This window comes from Myotis myotis, unplaced genomic scaffold (assembly GCF_014108235.1).
Source record: "Myotis myotis isolate mMyoMyo1 unplaced genomic scaffold, mMyoMyo1.p scaffold_m19_p_1, whole genome shotgun sequence".
Taxonomy (NCBI): Eukaryota; Metazoa; Chordata; class Mammalia; order Chiroptera; family Vespertilionidae; genus Myotis; species Myotis myotis.
In genome coordinates, this window is record NW_023416313.1 from 181104577 (window position 1) to 181116648 (window position 12072).

Here is a 12072-nt window from a genome sequence, read left to right on the forward strand (position 1 = left end):
AATGTTTAAAAAAGCATTCAAATATCTTCCAAACTATTTAATGACATGATATAAGGTTAAGTGAAATAAGCAAATTATATGCAAAGTCATAATCTAAAGTATGAAAAAAGTGATGTAGATATATACAGACATGGATGATGAATGATGAATGAACAAATTACAACAAAATGGTTTTTGTGCTCCCTTCTGGGTTGACAAATTATGAGTGATTTTGAGTTTTTTTCTTTAAATTTCTATGTATTCTCTAACATTCCCAAATTGAGCATATATAGTGTGTCCCCCAAAAATGTGAACACACTTTAACAGCTGATAGCTCAACTTTGAAAATAAAATGTATTTTAATAAATACTGCCTTTATATTTCAGTGTGTGTATACATTTTTGGGGGACATCCTATATTTATAAACAGATATAAAGCAATTAAAGTATAAATATGTAAAAAAGAAGAATGCATGTAAAGGATGAGTTTTTTAAGACTTCCTGGCCTAGCCCTAATCGGTTTGGCTCAGTGGATAGAGCATCGGCCTGCGGACTGAAGGGTCCCAGGTTCGATTCCGGTCAAGGGCACGTACCTTGGTTGCGGGTACATCCCCAGTCAGGGGCGTGCAGGAGGCAGCTGATGGATGTTTCTCTCTCATTGATGTTTCTAACTCTCTCCCTCTCCCTTCCTCTCTGTAAAAAAAAAATCAATAAAAATATATTTTAAAAAAAGACTTCCTGGCCTAGAAATTCTTCCAAAAATTTCCAGAAAAACTCCTCCCCGAGCCCTACATGGTAAGGGGAGAAAGAGTGGCCTGCATGGATGCCAAGGGGCAGGAGGCCCCATTTGGTGGCCCTGACCCTCAGCCAGACAGTGTGGGTTACTCCTTTTTGTCCCAACACTCAGCAAAGCACTCAGGCATGGCCTTTCTCAGTTTCGACTATCCAGGGGCCTCCTCTGAGGTTTGGGTTTAGGGTTAGAGGGACTGGCTCAGTCACTGAGGTGGAGAATGAAATGCCTGGACCCAGGAAATAACAAGCAGGCGGTGCTGGCTGCAGCGATCAGCTGTGCCCAGCCTGGGAGATTCTGAAGGATCTTAGGCATCCTTCTGCCCTTCCCATCTATAGAATCTCTTACTGCAGGTCCTTGTCCTTGCGGGAACACCGCCCTATGAGAAGCATGCTACAGATACAGTGAACCAGCAAACACTGACTTCTAAGCACGCCTGCATTTCCCATTTTCCACCACAGCTCTCAGCATTTTGGCTGCTCAAAGGTGTGTCTCAGCACCAATTTTACTTTTCACCCTGAGCACCAGAAAGCTAAAAACCAAACTTGAAATTCTTTCTTTCCCTCTCCTTTCATATCTCTACACTTTTATTATCTTTTTAAATAATATATTTTTATTGATTTCAGAGAGGAAGGGAGAGGGAAAGAAAGAGAGATAGAAACATCAATGATGAGAGAGAATCATTGATTGGCCGCCTCCTGCCCGCCCCACACTGGAGATCAAGCCCGCAACCCGGGCATGTGCCCTGACCGGGAATCCAACCATGACCTCCTGGTTCATAGGTTAATGCTCAACCACTGAGCCACACCGGTTGGGCTATCTCCTACAATTTCCTTTTAAAAAACAAGATCTCTATTTTCTTAATTTGGTCACTTATCATGTTTTATAAAAACTTTAAAATCCCTTTGGAAAGAGGGTGGGGAACGCCTGCTGCCTGAATGGCGATGACTGAGCACGTGCTCCCTGTGTTCTCAGCACCTTCTCCACGCCTCCTGCTCTCCTCCTCCCGCGGGGGCAGAGCCACTCACACCCGTGGGTCACAGGGCGGGCAAGTGACTGCTGGTCTGGCTCAGGCGAAAGTCACCATCACTGGTGCTGAGCTCTGCTCTGCGTCTCCTTCCTCGCCTTTCTCCCATTTCCCCAGACACAGATTAATCACAAGTTAATGGGAGCCCAAAGTTGAACAATATAGGAATCTTTTCAGGGTGGATTTTTCTGCCTTTTTTCCCCGGCTGCTCTGAGATTACTATCAATGCTGCATCTGTTGGCTGAATCAAATCTTTCAAAGGTAATACATGATCCTGGCTGCTAAAATCCGTCTCTGACAACCCAATTGTGGAGGGAGCTGGGAGAGGCCGGCACGCAGGCCCTCTTCTTCAAGGTTATTCCTTTACGAAGGAGGGTGGCTTCTTTGTGTGACTACACAAAGGGAATGTAGTGCTGAGGGATCTTATCAGCCACTTGCGCCTTCCCAGGCACGTGGACTTCACATCTTTGAAGCAGCCTCTCCGGAGGGGCGCAGAGCAGGCGGGCTGGGGATGGCTGGATGAGCAGGGTTTCCTTGGGGTGGGGGCTGGGAGTCCTTGTCTTCCTCGTAAAGATACTCAAGGCCTTACAAGCCGGCTTGGGAGGGAGGGCTTCTGTCGTAAGCTCTTACAACAGAAGCAAGCAGAAGCCGGAGGAAGATGAGGCTAGGCTCCCGGGGGTCCCATGCTCCATCTCGGGAGTTGGATGGAAGCTTCACTTTCAAAGACTACAAGAGAACTTTACCCGGACCGGGCTGCTGAAAGGTGACGGACAGATGGGGAAATGGAGACAGAGAGAGGAGAAGCACACAGCTCAGGACATTTGTTCAGAGGTAGTTCTGAGGTCAGGACTCGGGGGCCCCGGACCCCACCAGAACCTGCAGCTGCTCTGTTTTGGGATTAGGAGTTACAGAGGTGTCCCTCAGTTTTTCTAGGGCCCCAAGAGAAGGCTCTCTAATGGAACAAAGGTTCATGGGAAGAGGGAAGTGACCTGTGTCCACACAGAGGAAGACAGCTCTTCCCTGTCCATGGGGACAGGCCAGTGTAACATGAGACGCTCAGTCAGACTGGAGGCTCTGAGCCTCGGCAATTTTGCCTTCCCTGTGCCACCCAGGAAACGTTTCTGGTTTTCAGAATTGGGGGTGGGGTGTTCCTACTGGCATCTTGTGGGCAGAGGCCAGGGATACTGCTAAACACCCTAAATTGTACAACAAGGAATTACCCAGCCCCAAATGTCAACAGTGGTGAGATTGTGAAACCCTGAGTTAGACTGAGCTTTGTGAGTGTTGGGGGCTCAGCCACTGGGGCAGTATGCCAAGAGAAAGGGGTGCAATATTTTTAAAAATATAGAGCTACGGCAGCTCAAGGGCAGAACCATCTGCTCTGTGCAGGCACTACGCCATGCTGAGGCTGCAGAGGTGGATGAGCCAGGCCCTCCTGCCCTCAAGCAGCCCAGGCTCATGTAGACTCTGAGGAGACCAGCCTGGGGGGTTGGCTACCCGGTGCTCTCGAAGCCTCCACTTCTAAGCAGCGCTACTGCCTCCCAGTCTCTGAACATGACACACATTAAAGACAGTAAAGTAAATAATCATCAATATTGGATGGGCTGAGATTAGCGACAGAGAAGAGGGAGTCCTTCCAGATTAATAATGCATCGAGGACTCCTTCAGAGAAGGGATAAATTATGCAGGGCATGGCTGCTCAGGCACGGGAGGAAAACAATAGCTCTTTCATTTGGGCCCTGGTTGGATCTCTGTGGCAGGGACTCGCCCTGCATTAGATCTCAGTAGCAGCCTTGCTTCCTGTCCCAGAGAGGGGCCTCCATTGGCTTCCCAATAGGCATGGGGGTTCCTGTGTCCCCTAACTATGAAACAGCCTGAGCTAGTTACCCAGTCCCCTGACAGGTCATGTGGAACTCCTGTGTTTAGAGCGTTGGAGCTCTCACCCTGGCCTCTAGCCTAGTTGCCACCTCCTTCCCTGACCAGCATAGCAGCCTCCAGTAGTTCTTTCTGCACACAGCCCTGGGTCACAGTGACTTGAGCACAATGTGGACCAGCCATATATATATTTCAATGATTCTAAGATGCATTTTCTCCCACATTTTCATAGTTCTGATATTGAGTGTGTTATACAATCAATAGCGCATCATGATTCAGTTGATAGCATTTTCCTTGTTTAGTAGTCTATAAAATACAGCTGTGCCTCACAACTGGTTTTGAAGAAATATGATAGAAGCTGCTCAGTGTGTATGACGGCCGCAGACCTGAGTACCTTCGGGCTGGACTCGTGATGAAGGACCCTTTACTTCCTCTTTGCAGTCCACCCCTGCAGGCATTCAGTGTTTGTTGAATGAATGATTGAGCAAATGAGTGCTCAGCTCATATACAAGCCCCCCTACCACAGTCTCCTTCCCAGCCCCCGCCCTTGTAGGCAGCACCACCCCAGCTGCTCAGCTCTAGGGACTGGGACTGAGGACAGATTCCATCTAGGCCATAACACTCCCTAAGATGCCTCTGTTTGCACTGGCCAGAGGCTCTTGGGTGATTTGTGGAGAATCAGAAGCTGGAAATGAAGAGGGTCTGAGACTAAGTCCTGGTTGTCCCAGAGACAGGGCTGCAAACAGCAGCAGCATGCACTGCCCCGAGCGGCCAGTCCTCCCCTGAGCTGTCCTGCCGGCCCAAGGGGAGGAGGGAGCCTCTCACCACACTTTACCACCCAGATGAGAGGCAGCCACATAAAGGGCTGTGGAGGCATTTGTCGGGGACCATCAGTCTCATTTATATCAGAAGATGGTGCCAGCTGGTGCGAAGCAGGAAGTGAAGGGAGCCAGAGAGGTGCCCCAGGGCAGCTTGGCTTTCCAGATTCAGGCTCCTCTGGAAGCAGGGGTGGGGCCAGCTTCAGCCCAGGTGTCCCCAAGCCCCAAAGGACACAGTGCAGGGAGAGGCTGGCTCCAAGCCAAGGCCTTAATGAAGGGCCTGTCCTCTGTCCCTCCTGTCCCTCCTCTCTAGCTAAGGACAGCCCTCACTGATTTTTAAAAAAATCCTCACCCAAGGCCCACCCAGTGTGGTTGAGTGGTTGAGTGTTGACCTATGAATCAGGAGGTCACAGTCTGATTCCCAGTCAGGGCACATGCCCAAGTTGCAGGCTCATTTCTTAGTAGGGGACATGCAGGAGGCAGCTGATCAATGAATCTCTCATCATTAATGTTTCTATCTCTCTCTCCCTCTCCCTTCCTCTCTGAAATCAATTTTAAAAATATATTTTAAAAATATAAATCCTCAACCAAGGATATTGTTTCCATTGATTTTTAGAGAGAATGGAAGAGAAGGAGAAGGGAAGGTTGGAGGAAGGGAGAGAGGGACAGAGAGAGAAACATTGAAGTGAGAGAGACACATTGATTGGTTACCTCCAGCAAGTGCCCGACAGAAGGTGGAGATCTAACCTGCAACCAAGGTACATGCCCTTGACTGGGAATGGAACCTGAGACCCTTCAGTCTGTGGGCCAACACTCTTGACACCTGAGCCAAACTGGCTTGGGCAGAGCCATACCGCCTACTACCGGCCCTCTGTGGCTCCTGCTTCTGCCCAGGCAGTCCTATCTCTGGACACCTTGGGGCCGGGGAAGCATTTGGTTAAATGCAGAGCGTGTGGAGGTGAAATGTTCTCCAGGACAATTCCCCAGGGCCTGTGGCACCGGAGCCTGCCATCCCGGCCTCCAAGGACTGTGTGACTTTACCCACCCCACCCCACTCCTCTGAAGGTCATCAGACTCCTCCTTGCTCCTGGGCGTGGGTCTCAGGTTAGCCCATTTTTAATGCTGACAGCCTCGTGTGGTGGACAGAGGCAGGTGACCTGGGTCCTGGTTCTGATTGTCTGTGAGGCCTGGGCTTTCCCTTCTTTTCATCAAAGTGGTTAGCAAAGATGGTTGCTGAGGTCCCAGTTCTTCTCTGTTCTGCCTGGATGACCGGGCTGCAGGTGAGGGTCTGGGCCCTGAGAAGCCCTCTCCCCACCAGTGCCCACCCACCCCTACCTCCAGTTCATACCTGATGGTGTTGTCAGCATCACAGGGGCAGGGCAAGGTGCAGCCTGGGCCGTGCAGGCCCTCGGGGCACAGCCGCTCCTGGCAGCGTGGGCCTTTGTAGCCCGGCTCACACTCGCAGGCACCGGTGCTGGGTGAGCACTGGCCCCCGTTGTGGCAGTCGCAGTGCTGTGAGCACTGGAAGCCGAAGGTCCCGAAGGGGCATTCCTCTTGGCACCTGTGGGACAGCAGAACAGTGCTGAAGCCATGCCCCTCACCTGCCCTCCCAGATCCACCCAGCACGCACCCCCACAGCTCCTCCCCTTTCCTCTTCCAGAAAGTGCTCATTGGCGTCCCGGCCGGCCGCCAGGACTGTCGGTTTCCCCTTCCTGCCAGGTTCCCCTGGTCCCCCGCACTGAATTTGCACAGTCACATTTCATTGATCATAGGCCTTATGTTTTTTTCATTTTTTGATTACAATAAAACATGTTACATAAAATTTACCACTTTAAGTATACAGTTCAGTGGCATTGTGTACATTCATATTGTTGTGCAACCATCACCACCATCCGTCTTCAGACGGTTTTCCTCTTCCCAAAGTGAAACTTCTCTACCCATTAAACACTAAACCTTACCTTTTAAAAGTGCATTTTAACATCTCTGAAATCAGTCAAGTCTTCTATCTGATGGCATGTCATAGTGCAATTACCAGTGTTTTTCATTCTTCGCAGAATATAAAATAATGATGCACTTTATAATTGGTGGCATCTTGGATTTGATGAAATGGGTTAATTTCATGTCCATTTTCTGTCTCTGCTGTTCTGCGCCTTTTGGGCGGGTGTGCGGTCTCCCTTTCTCACGCTGGGAGGCGTGTCTCCTCTGCCAGGTGGACTTTCCCCAGGAGCACCGGAGGCAGCCTCTTTCATCTGACTACAGAATCCCCCTCCCCATCAGACGGGAGACTTCCTCTTTCTTGGACTGAGGGTCCCCTCAAGGCAGGGGCTGAGCCTCTCCCATCCGCTGGTGAGCCCCCAACCCCCCAAAAAGGACTAGGCCCTCTCTGTGTCCTGCCTCTGCTCAGGCCTGGTACTTGGAGCTCCCGGCCTAATGGTAATTATTTGACTCAGACTCACAGCCATTGGTTCTGGACCCTCTGTGGGAGAGTGTGACCCCTGCTCCCTAACTCCCTGCACATGCCAGACACCCCTCACCCCACCCAGGGCTATGCCCAGGGGATGCAATTTCACTGTCACAGCAACTGGACCTGAAGAGTTAAGGGGCGAGCCCGGGGGCCTGTGGAATACAGAGGTGGGCAACTCCTGCGCCCCAGAGACAAGCAGAAACAGCCGCTGGGGTTTTGATGGGGAGAGACGGAGAGCCTACAGCTCCGGCGTCTGCTTCCTTATCACAAGAGGGGATGAGAACTAAACCTCACCAGGCTGTTTGGGGATTAAATGAAATAATGTGTGTAAACGTTTAAAGGTGTCCCGTGCATGGTAAGGGTTCGGTAAGAAATGTTACTTATTATTATTACTCATGTAAATATTGCTTTTGCAGTTCTCATAACAGAGCCCATCTGACTTTCTGTCTCAGATTCTGACATAAAAAAGCTCAAAGGGAACAATTTCAAAACGTTAATAATGGGGTGGACTTGGGGACGGACAAGTGTTTTAATTGTCACATGTTCCAGGTTTTCCACAATAATTGGGAGGGGTAGCAATAAACGATGTTTAAAACATACAGCCCTAGTTTCTTTGTTAATCTTGGAGAGTCTTGAGTTAGAACCATGTTCTCCACCGCAGGGCTGGAGACCTGTGTCTGGGTGACCTCGGTTGCCTATTGTCAGGGTCAGTGGCCAGACCCCTGTGACGTGGGAGGGTCAGCCAGCAAGTGCCTGGGGAACAGAGCAGAGGGTGTTGGGCATGAGTCTTGGCAACTACACAAGGGGGTGTCTCTGTCTGGCTTTGTCCTCGTTGCCTCGAGCCCACAATGACAGGGAGGAGATCGTAGCTGGGATCAAGCCCCCGGACTTCCTTCATAGGAAGATGCCACCCAGTCTCACCTCTCATAGCCACTGTGGCGAAAGGAGGGGGCCACAGGGGTCATGATGACTGCATCCCCAGGCACCAGATAGAGAGGGGCTTCCAGCTGCTTGTTCCCAAAGCCTGTCCCCAGGCCCCCAACGCAGCAGACAGTCCCATCACCCTCACTTTGGATTGAGGAGACGGAGATGCCGACAGGCGAGGTGACTGCTCCAACCTCATAAAGCCAGCATGTGGCTGAGATGATCCCGGATCATCTTCCTACAAATCTTGCTGCGTTTTAGCCAGTTGAGGCCTCATGAAGGGAAAGAGAACAGAAAAGAGAGGGAGGAAGAGGAGGAAAGAAGGGAAGGTCTGGAGAAGGAATGGAAGGTGGAAGACAGGAAGGAGGTGGGGAGGCAGGAGGCAAGGAGGGAAACTGAGGCAGAAGGGGAGGACGCAGAACATTGAAGAGCTGAAAAAAAATTACTATATGAATCGCCAGCCCTGTTCTGCCTCAGAATGGATTTTTCTAGGAGTCTTGGAGCTTGGCTCCCCTTGGATGTCTCAGCCGTCAGGGAAAGAAACCCAAGTGCCCTGACCCCTCTTCCCTTTCACTGGAACATTCCTGGCCCCGCCCACCAGCAGGAAGGACAGATCCCTGGACAGGGAGCCTCCTCTGCAGGGCACTTCCCCACCTGCCATGTTTATGAAGTGATTGACTCCACAGCCCAGAAAAAGGATCTGGAAATGAAATATTGACAACCTAATCCATTTACATAATCAGCCTCTTTTTTTTCGTACTCACAATTTAAATAACTTATTTATTTAGAGATCAAGCAACGACTACTAATGAATTTTACACAAAGCACGCTAATAACGGGGCCTGCGGAACAGAAGGGTAATCACAGCAGGAATTAGTTTTCTACTTAAACATCCTTCCTTTGCAACATATCAATCTAATGTGTCTGATATTGCCATTAACAACCAGATACATTGCTCAATTAAATTACAAAATGAGCTGCAAAGCCCTCGTTACGTTTCGTGTTTAATTTGCACTGGATTCTGCCTATCCGGGGAGGCCTGCGTTATTACACCCACTCAGTTTTAATATGCTCATGATGATGTGGGGTGGGTTAATGCAGCTGTCACCTACAAAATTCATGGAGGCAATTTTACAAAATATTAAACACCAGGCAGCCCGTTGTGGTGGGAAACCCAGTGTTACCCGGTCCTTCTACTGAACTCTTCTCTGTTGTTCGATTGGTGAAGCTTGCTAGAGGACCCTGAGGCTTCTGAGATTTCTCTCCACTCCAAGGTCAAGGGCTGGACCCCAACAAGAAGAGGGATGGATGACTTCTCCATTTGGGACATCCTGGCATTGAAAATGGAGAGTGCCAATGAAGCAGGGTCCATGGTGTTGAGTCCAGGCAGCTGGAGCCCTGGGCCTGCTCCTCTCCAACAAGGGGGTTACATTCCCCATCCTGTGAAAGTGGCTGAAACATAGGGGTCCTGTCCTGGCTCCCGACTTCCCGCTCCTGTCCCTATTGGCTCATCCTGAGAGTTTCCTTCCTGGGGGAAGATGGTGAGGATGGGAAGGTGGGCTCAGTGCTTCAGTCCTTCCCTTAGGGACCTATTCTCTGACAGCGATCATGGAGGGATGGATCCCCAGCTGTTACACCCCATGCTCTGCGCTTGCGAAGCTCATGGAGATAAACCCTGGCTCACAAAGAGGTGAAAGCAGCCCCATGGCCAACAACAGAAAAGCTCTACTCTGGCCATCAATGAGGATTTGGGGCTGACTCTAGTGAGAGCTGGAGAAGCCCAGTTATACCGGTCAGAGGCAGAAGGACTCATTGGTTGATTCAGCCCAGTCTCTGCTTCCTAATGTTACCTGGACAGGGGAGGCGGAGGAATGGCAGACAAACGTTCCTCTCATCCCACCGTGTCTGGGCAGAGCAAGCAAATCCAGAACCAGAGATGAAACATGGGTCCCCAGAACCAGGCGGGGGGTTTAAGGGCCTCCTCTCTCTGCCCAAAGAGAAACATGTGGATGGGAGTGCAAGGAAGGAGGCTTGACCCCAGTCTTGTGAGCAAATGCCCTCTTCCAGCTCTGAGTCTACTCACTACCAGACACTGGAACACTCCTGGTCCCACCCACTGGTTGTTTCTCATTCTTCCATAGCACCCTATCCTATCATCATGGCATCCTTCCTACTGTGGCAAATGTGCCCATGCAGTTATTTCCTAGTTATGTGTTTTGTGGATTACCCACTCTGCAAGGCTGGTTTGATCCCAGGACACTGGTGTCCTTGTTCGGTCTGCTTTCAGACCATAGGCCTTCAGAGGATGCAAACTGATGGCAGAACTCACATGAGGAATACAAACCCACTTCTAGAAGAAATGGTGCAAAATGTGTGAAATGAGTTGGCACTCTTGGCTTCTTTGCATTGTTGGTGCCATTGCCTCCCTCCAGGAGGGCAGAAAGTAGAGAGTGGCTGGTAGGTGCTCGCCTGCTTCCCCAGGTGAGTCAATGCAAGTTCAGGGCTCAGGTCCCTGGGCTGGGGGAGGGGCTACATTCAGCAGCCCAAGGGTGAGGAAGGGAGAGTTGATAAATCTCCCTGGCAGGACTCAGAATGCTCTCTGAGAAAGGAACGCTGGCAGGAGTATGCTGTGGGCTGGTACATATCAGCTGCTCTCTGCAAGGCTGCCGTGCAAATGAGTGACATGAACAGCAAGGACAAGAGTTAACATCATCCTTACCTGTCCCCCATGTACCCCGCTGCACAGTGGCACTGCCCAGTCACGTGGTCACACTGCCCTCCATGGTGGCAAGGACAGTCCTGGCTGCAGTTCTGGCCAAACGTCCCTGGTGGGCATGGCTGGGCACACACTGCTCCCTGAAATGGAGGAGGAAAGACAGCATAGGTGGTGCTTCTGAGATGCAGTCCTAAGGCCACTCTCTCCTGGAAGTGGCACTGTGGCTACGGCCTAAGCGACCACCCTGTTTCCTTAGTGGAACTTTCTCCCCAACCACAGAAGCATAGAAAGTTGGACATCATGATACCAAAGCCCCATTTTAGAGATGGGCAGACTGAGGCCAATTTGTTTATCTAGTTATTCAGCACACATTTATTTACTGAGTGGCTGTTACGTACCAGGCACTGTTAGACACTAAAGATATAAAAATATGATTAAGACTTGATTCCTGTCCTCCTAGTCTACTGGGGAGAGAGACAAGATAAAGCAGGGAACTAAAGTATCAGGTGCGAAGTGCTCTCACATTGGTACGCAATAAAGTGCTGAGGGAAAACAGAGACTATGATTGAACATGGTGATCTGGGAACATGCATTTACCTCTACTTCTTTCCCAAACCCACCTAATACCAGAGTAAAGGGGGGAGATATAAACTTATAAGGACGAAAGGAATGGGGAGGAGACTATAGAAGACGAGAGATGTCACTGCTGGAAGGAAGAGCAGGTGGAGGAACAGAACTGCTGAGATTTCTGCTTTCTCAGCAATGCCAAGTGCCTGCAAGGGAGTGTGGGAAGACATCGGGTTGCTCTGTAACCTCAGAAAAGCTCAGGAATCAGAGACAGCAGGAACCTCAGAAGGCCAAGGTACAGGTGTGATGAAACAGAGTAAGTACTATTTGAAACTGTATGAAAGAGGGAATTAGCCCTAGCCGGTTTGTCTCAGTGGATAGAGCATCGACCTGCGGACCAAAGGGACCCGGGTTCGGTTCCAGTCAAGGGCATGTACCTTGGTTGCAGGCTCCTTCCAAGCCCAGGCCCTGGTCAGGGCACATGCAGGAGGCAACCAATCGATGTGTTTCTCTCATATTGATATTTCTCTCTATCTTTCCCTCTCCCACCCTCTCTCTGAAAAATCAATGGAAAAATATCCTCGGTGAGGATTAAAAAAGAAAAGAGGGAAGTAGACCCCAGATTTTTGTGCCCTCTTTTCAAATAGACAGATGGCTCCCCAAGACTGGCAGTTTAGCAAGGTTGGCCCACACAGGCTGTGGACACAGGGATTCCAAGCCGAGGGTGGGGTCCCGTGGGAAACGGGGATCCTGCAGAGCTCTTCCCGTGAAGGATCAGGCCCTCTGCTCTCTTCCTTGCTCAGCTCCTAGAATGCAGATTCCCAGACTATACTCCCTGCGGCAGGATTCTGGAGGGTTCCTTTCGGGGACACGGAGAGCTCAGAAGGAAAGACCTGTAGATTCTGATATTTGA

The 12072-nt window shown here is 50.4% G+C and overlaps 1 protein-coding gene across 4 annotated transcripts in view; it reads right to left on the reverse strand.

The window, feature by feature from the left end:
* MEGF11 (multiple EGF like domains 11) overlaps positions 1-12072 on the reverse strand; it is a 233210-nt gene that overhangs the window by 57766 nt on the left and 163372 nt on the right. For all 4 annotated transcript variants that reach the window (XM_036305423.1, XM_036305400.1, XM_036305416.1 and 1 more), the window contains exons 7-8: positions 10596-10732; positions 5837-6049 (exon numbers count right to left, since the gene is read on the reverse strand). In XM_036305423.1, coding sequence (XP_036161316.1) covers positions 5837-6049; positions 10596-10732 — 350 coding nt within the window. The remainder of the gene's footprint in view (positions 1-5836; positions 6050-10595; positions 10733-12072) is intronic.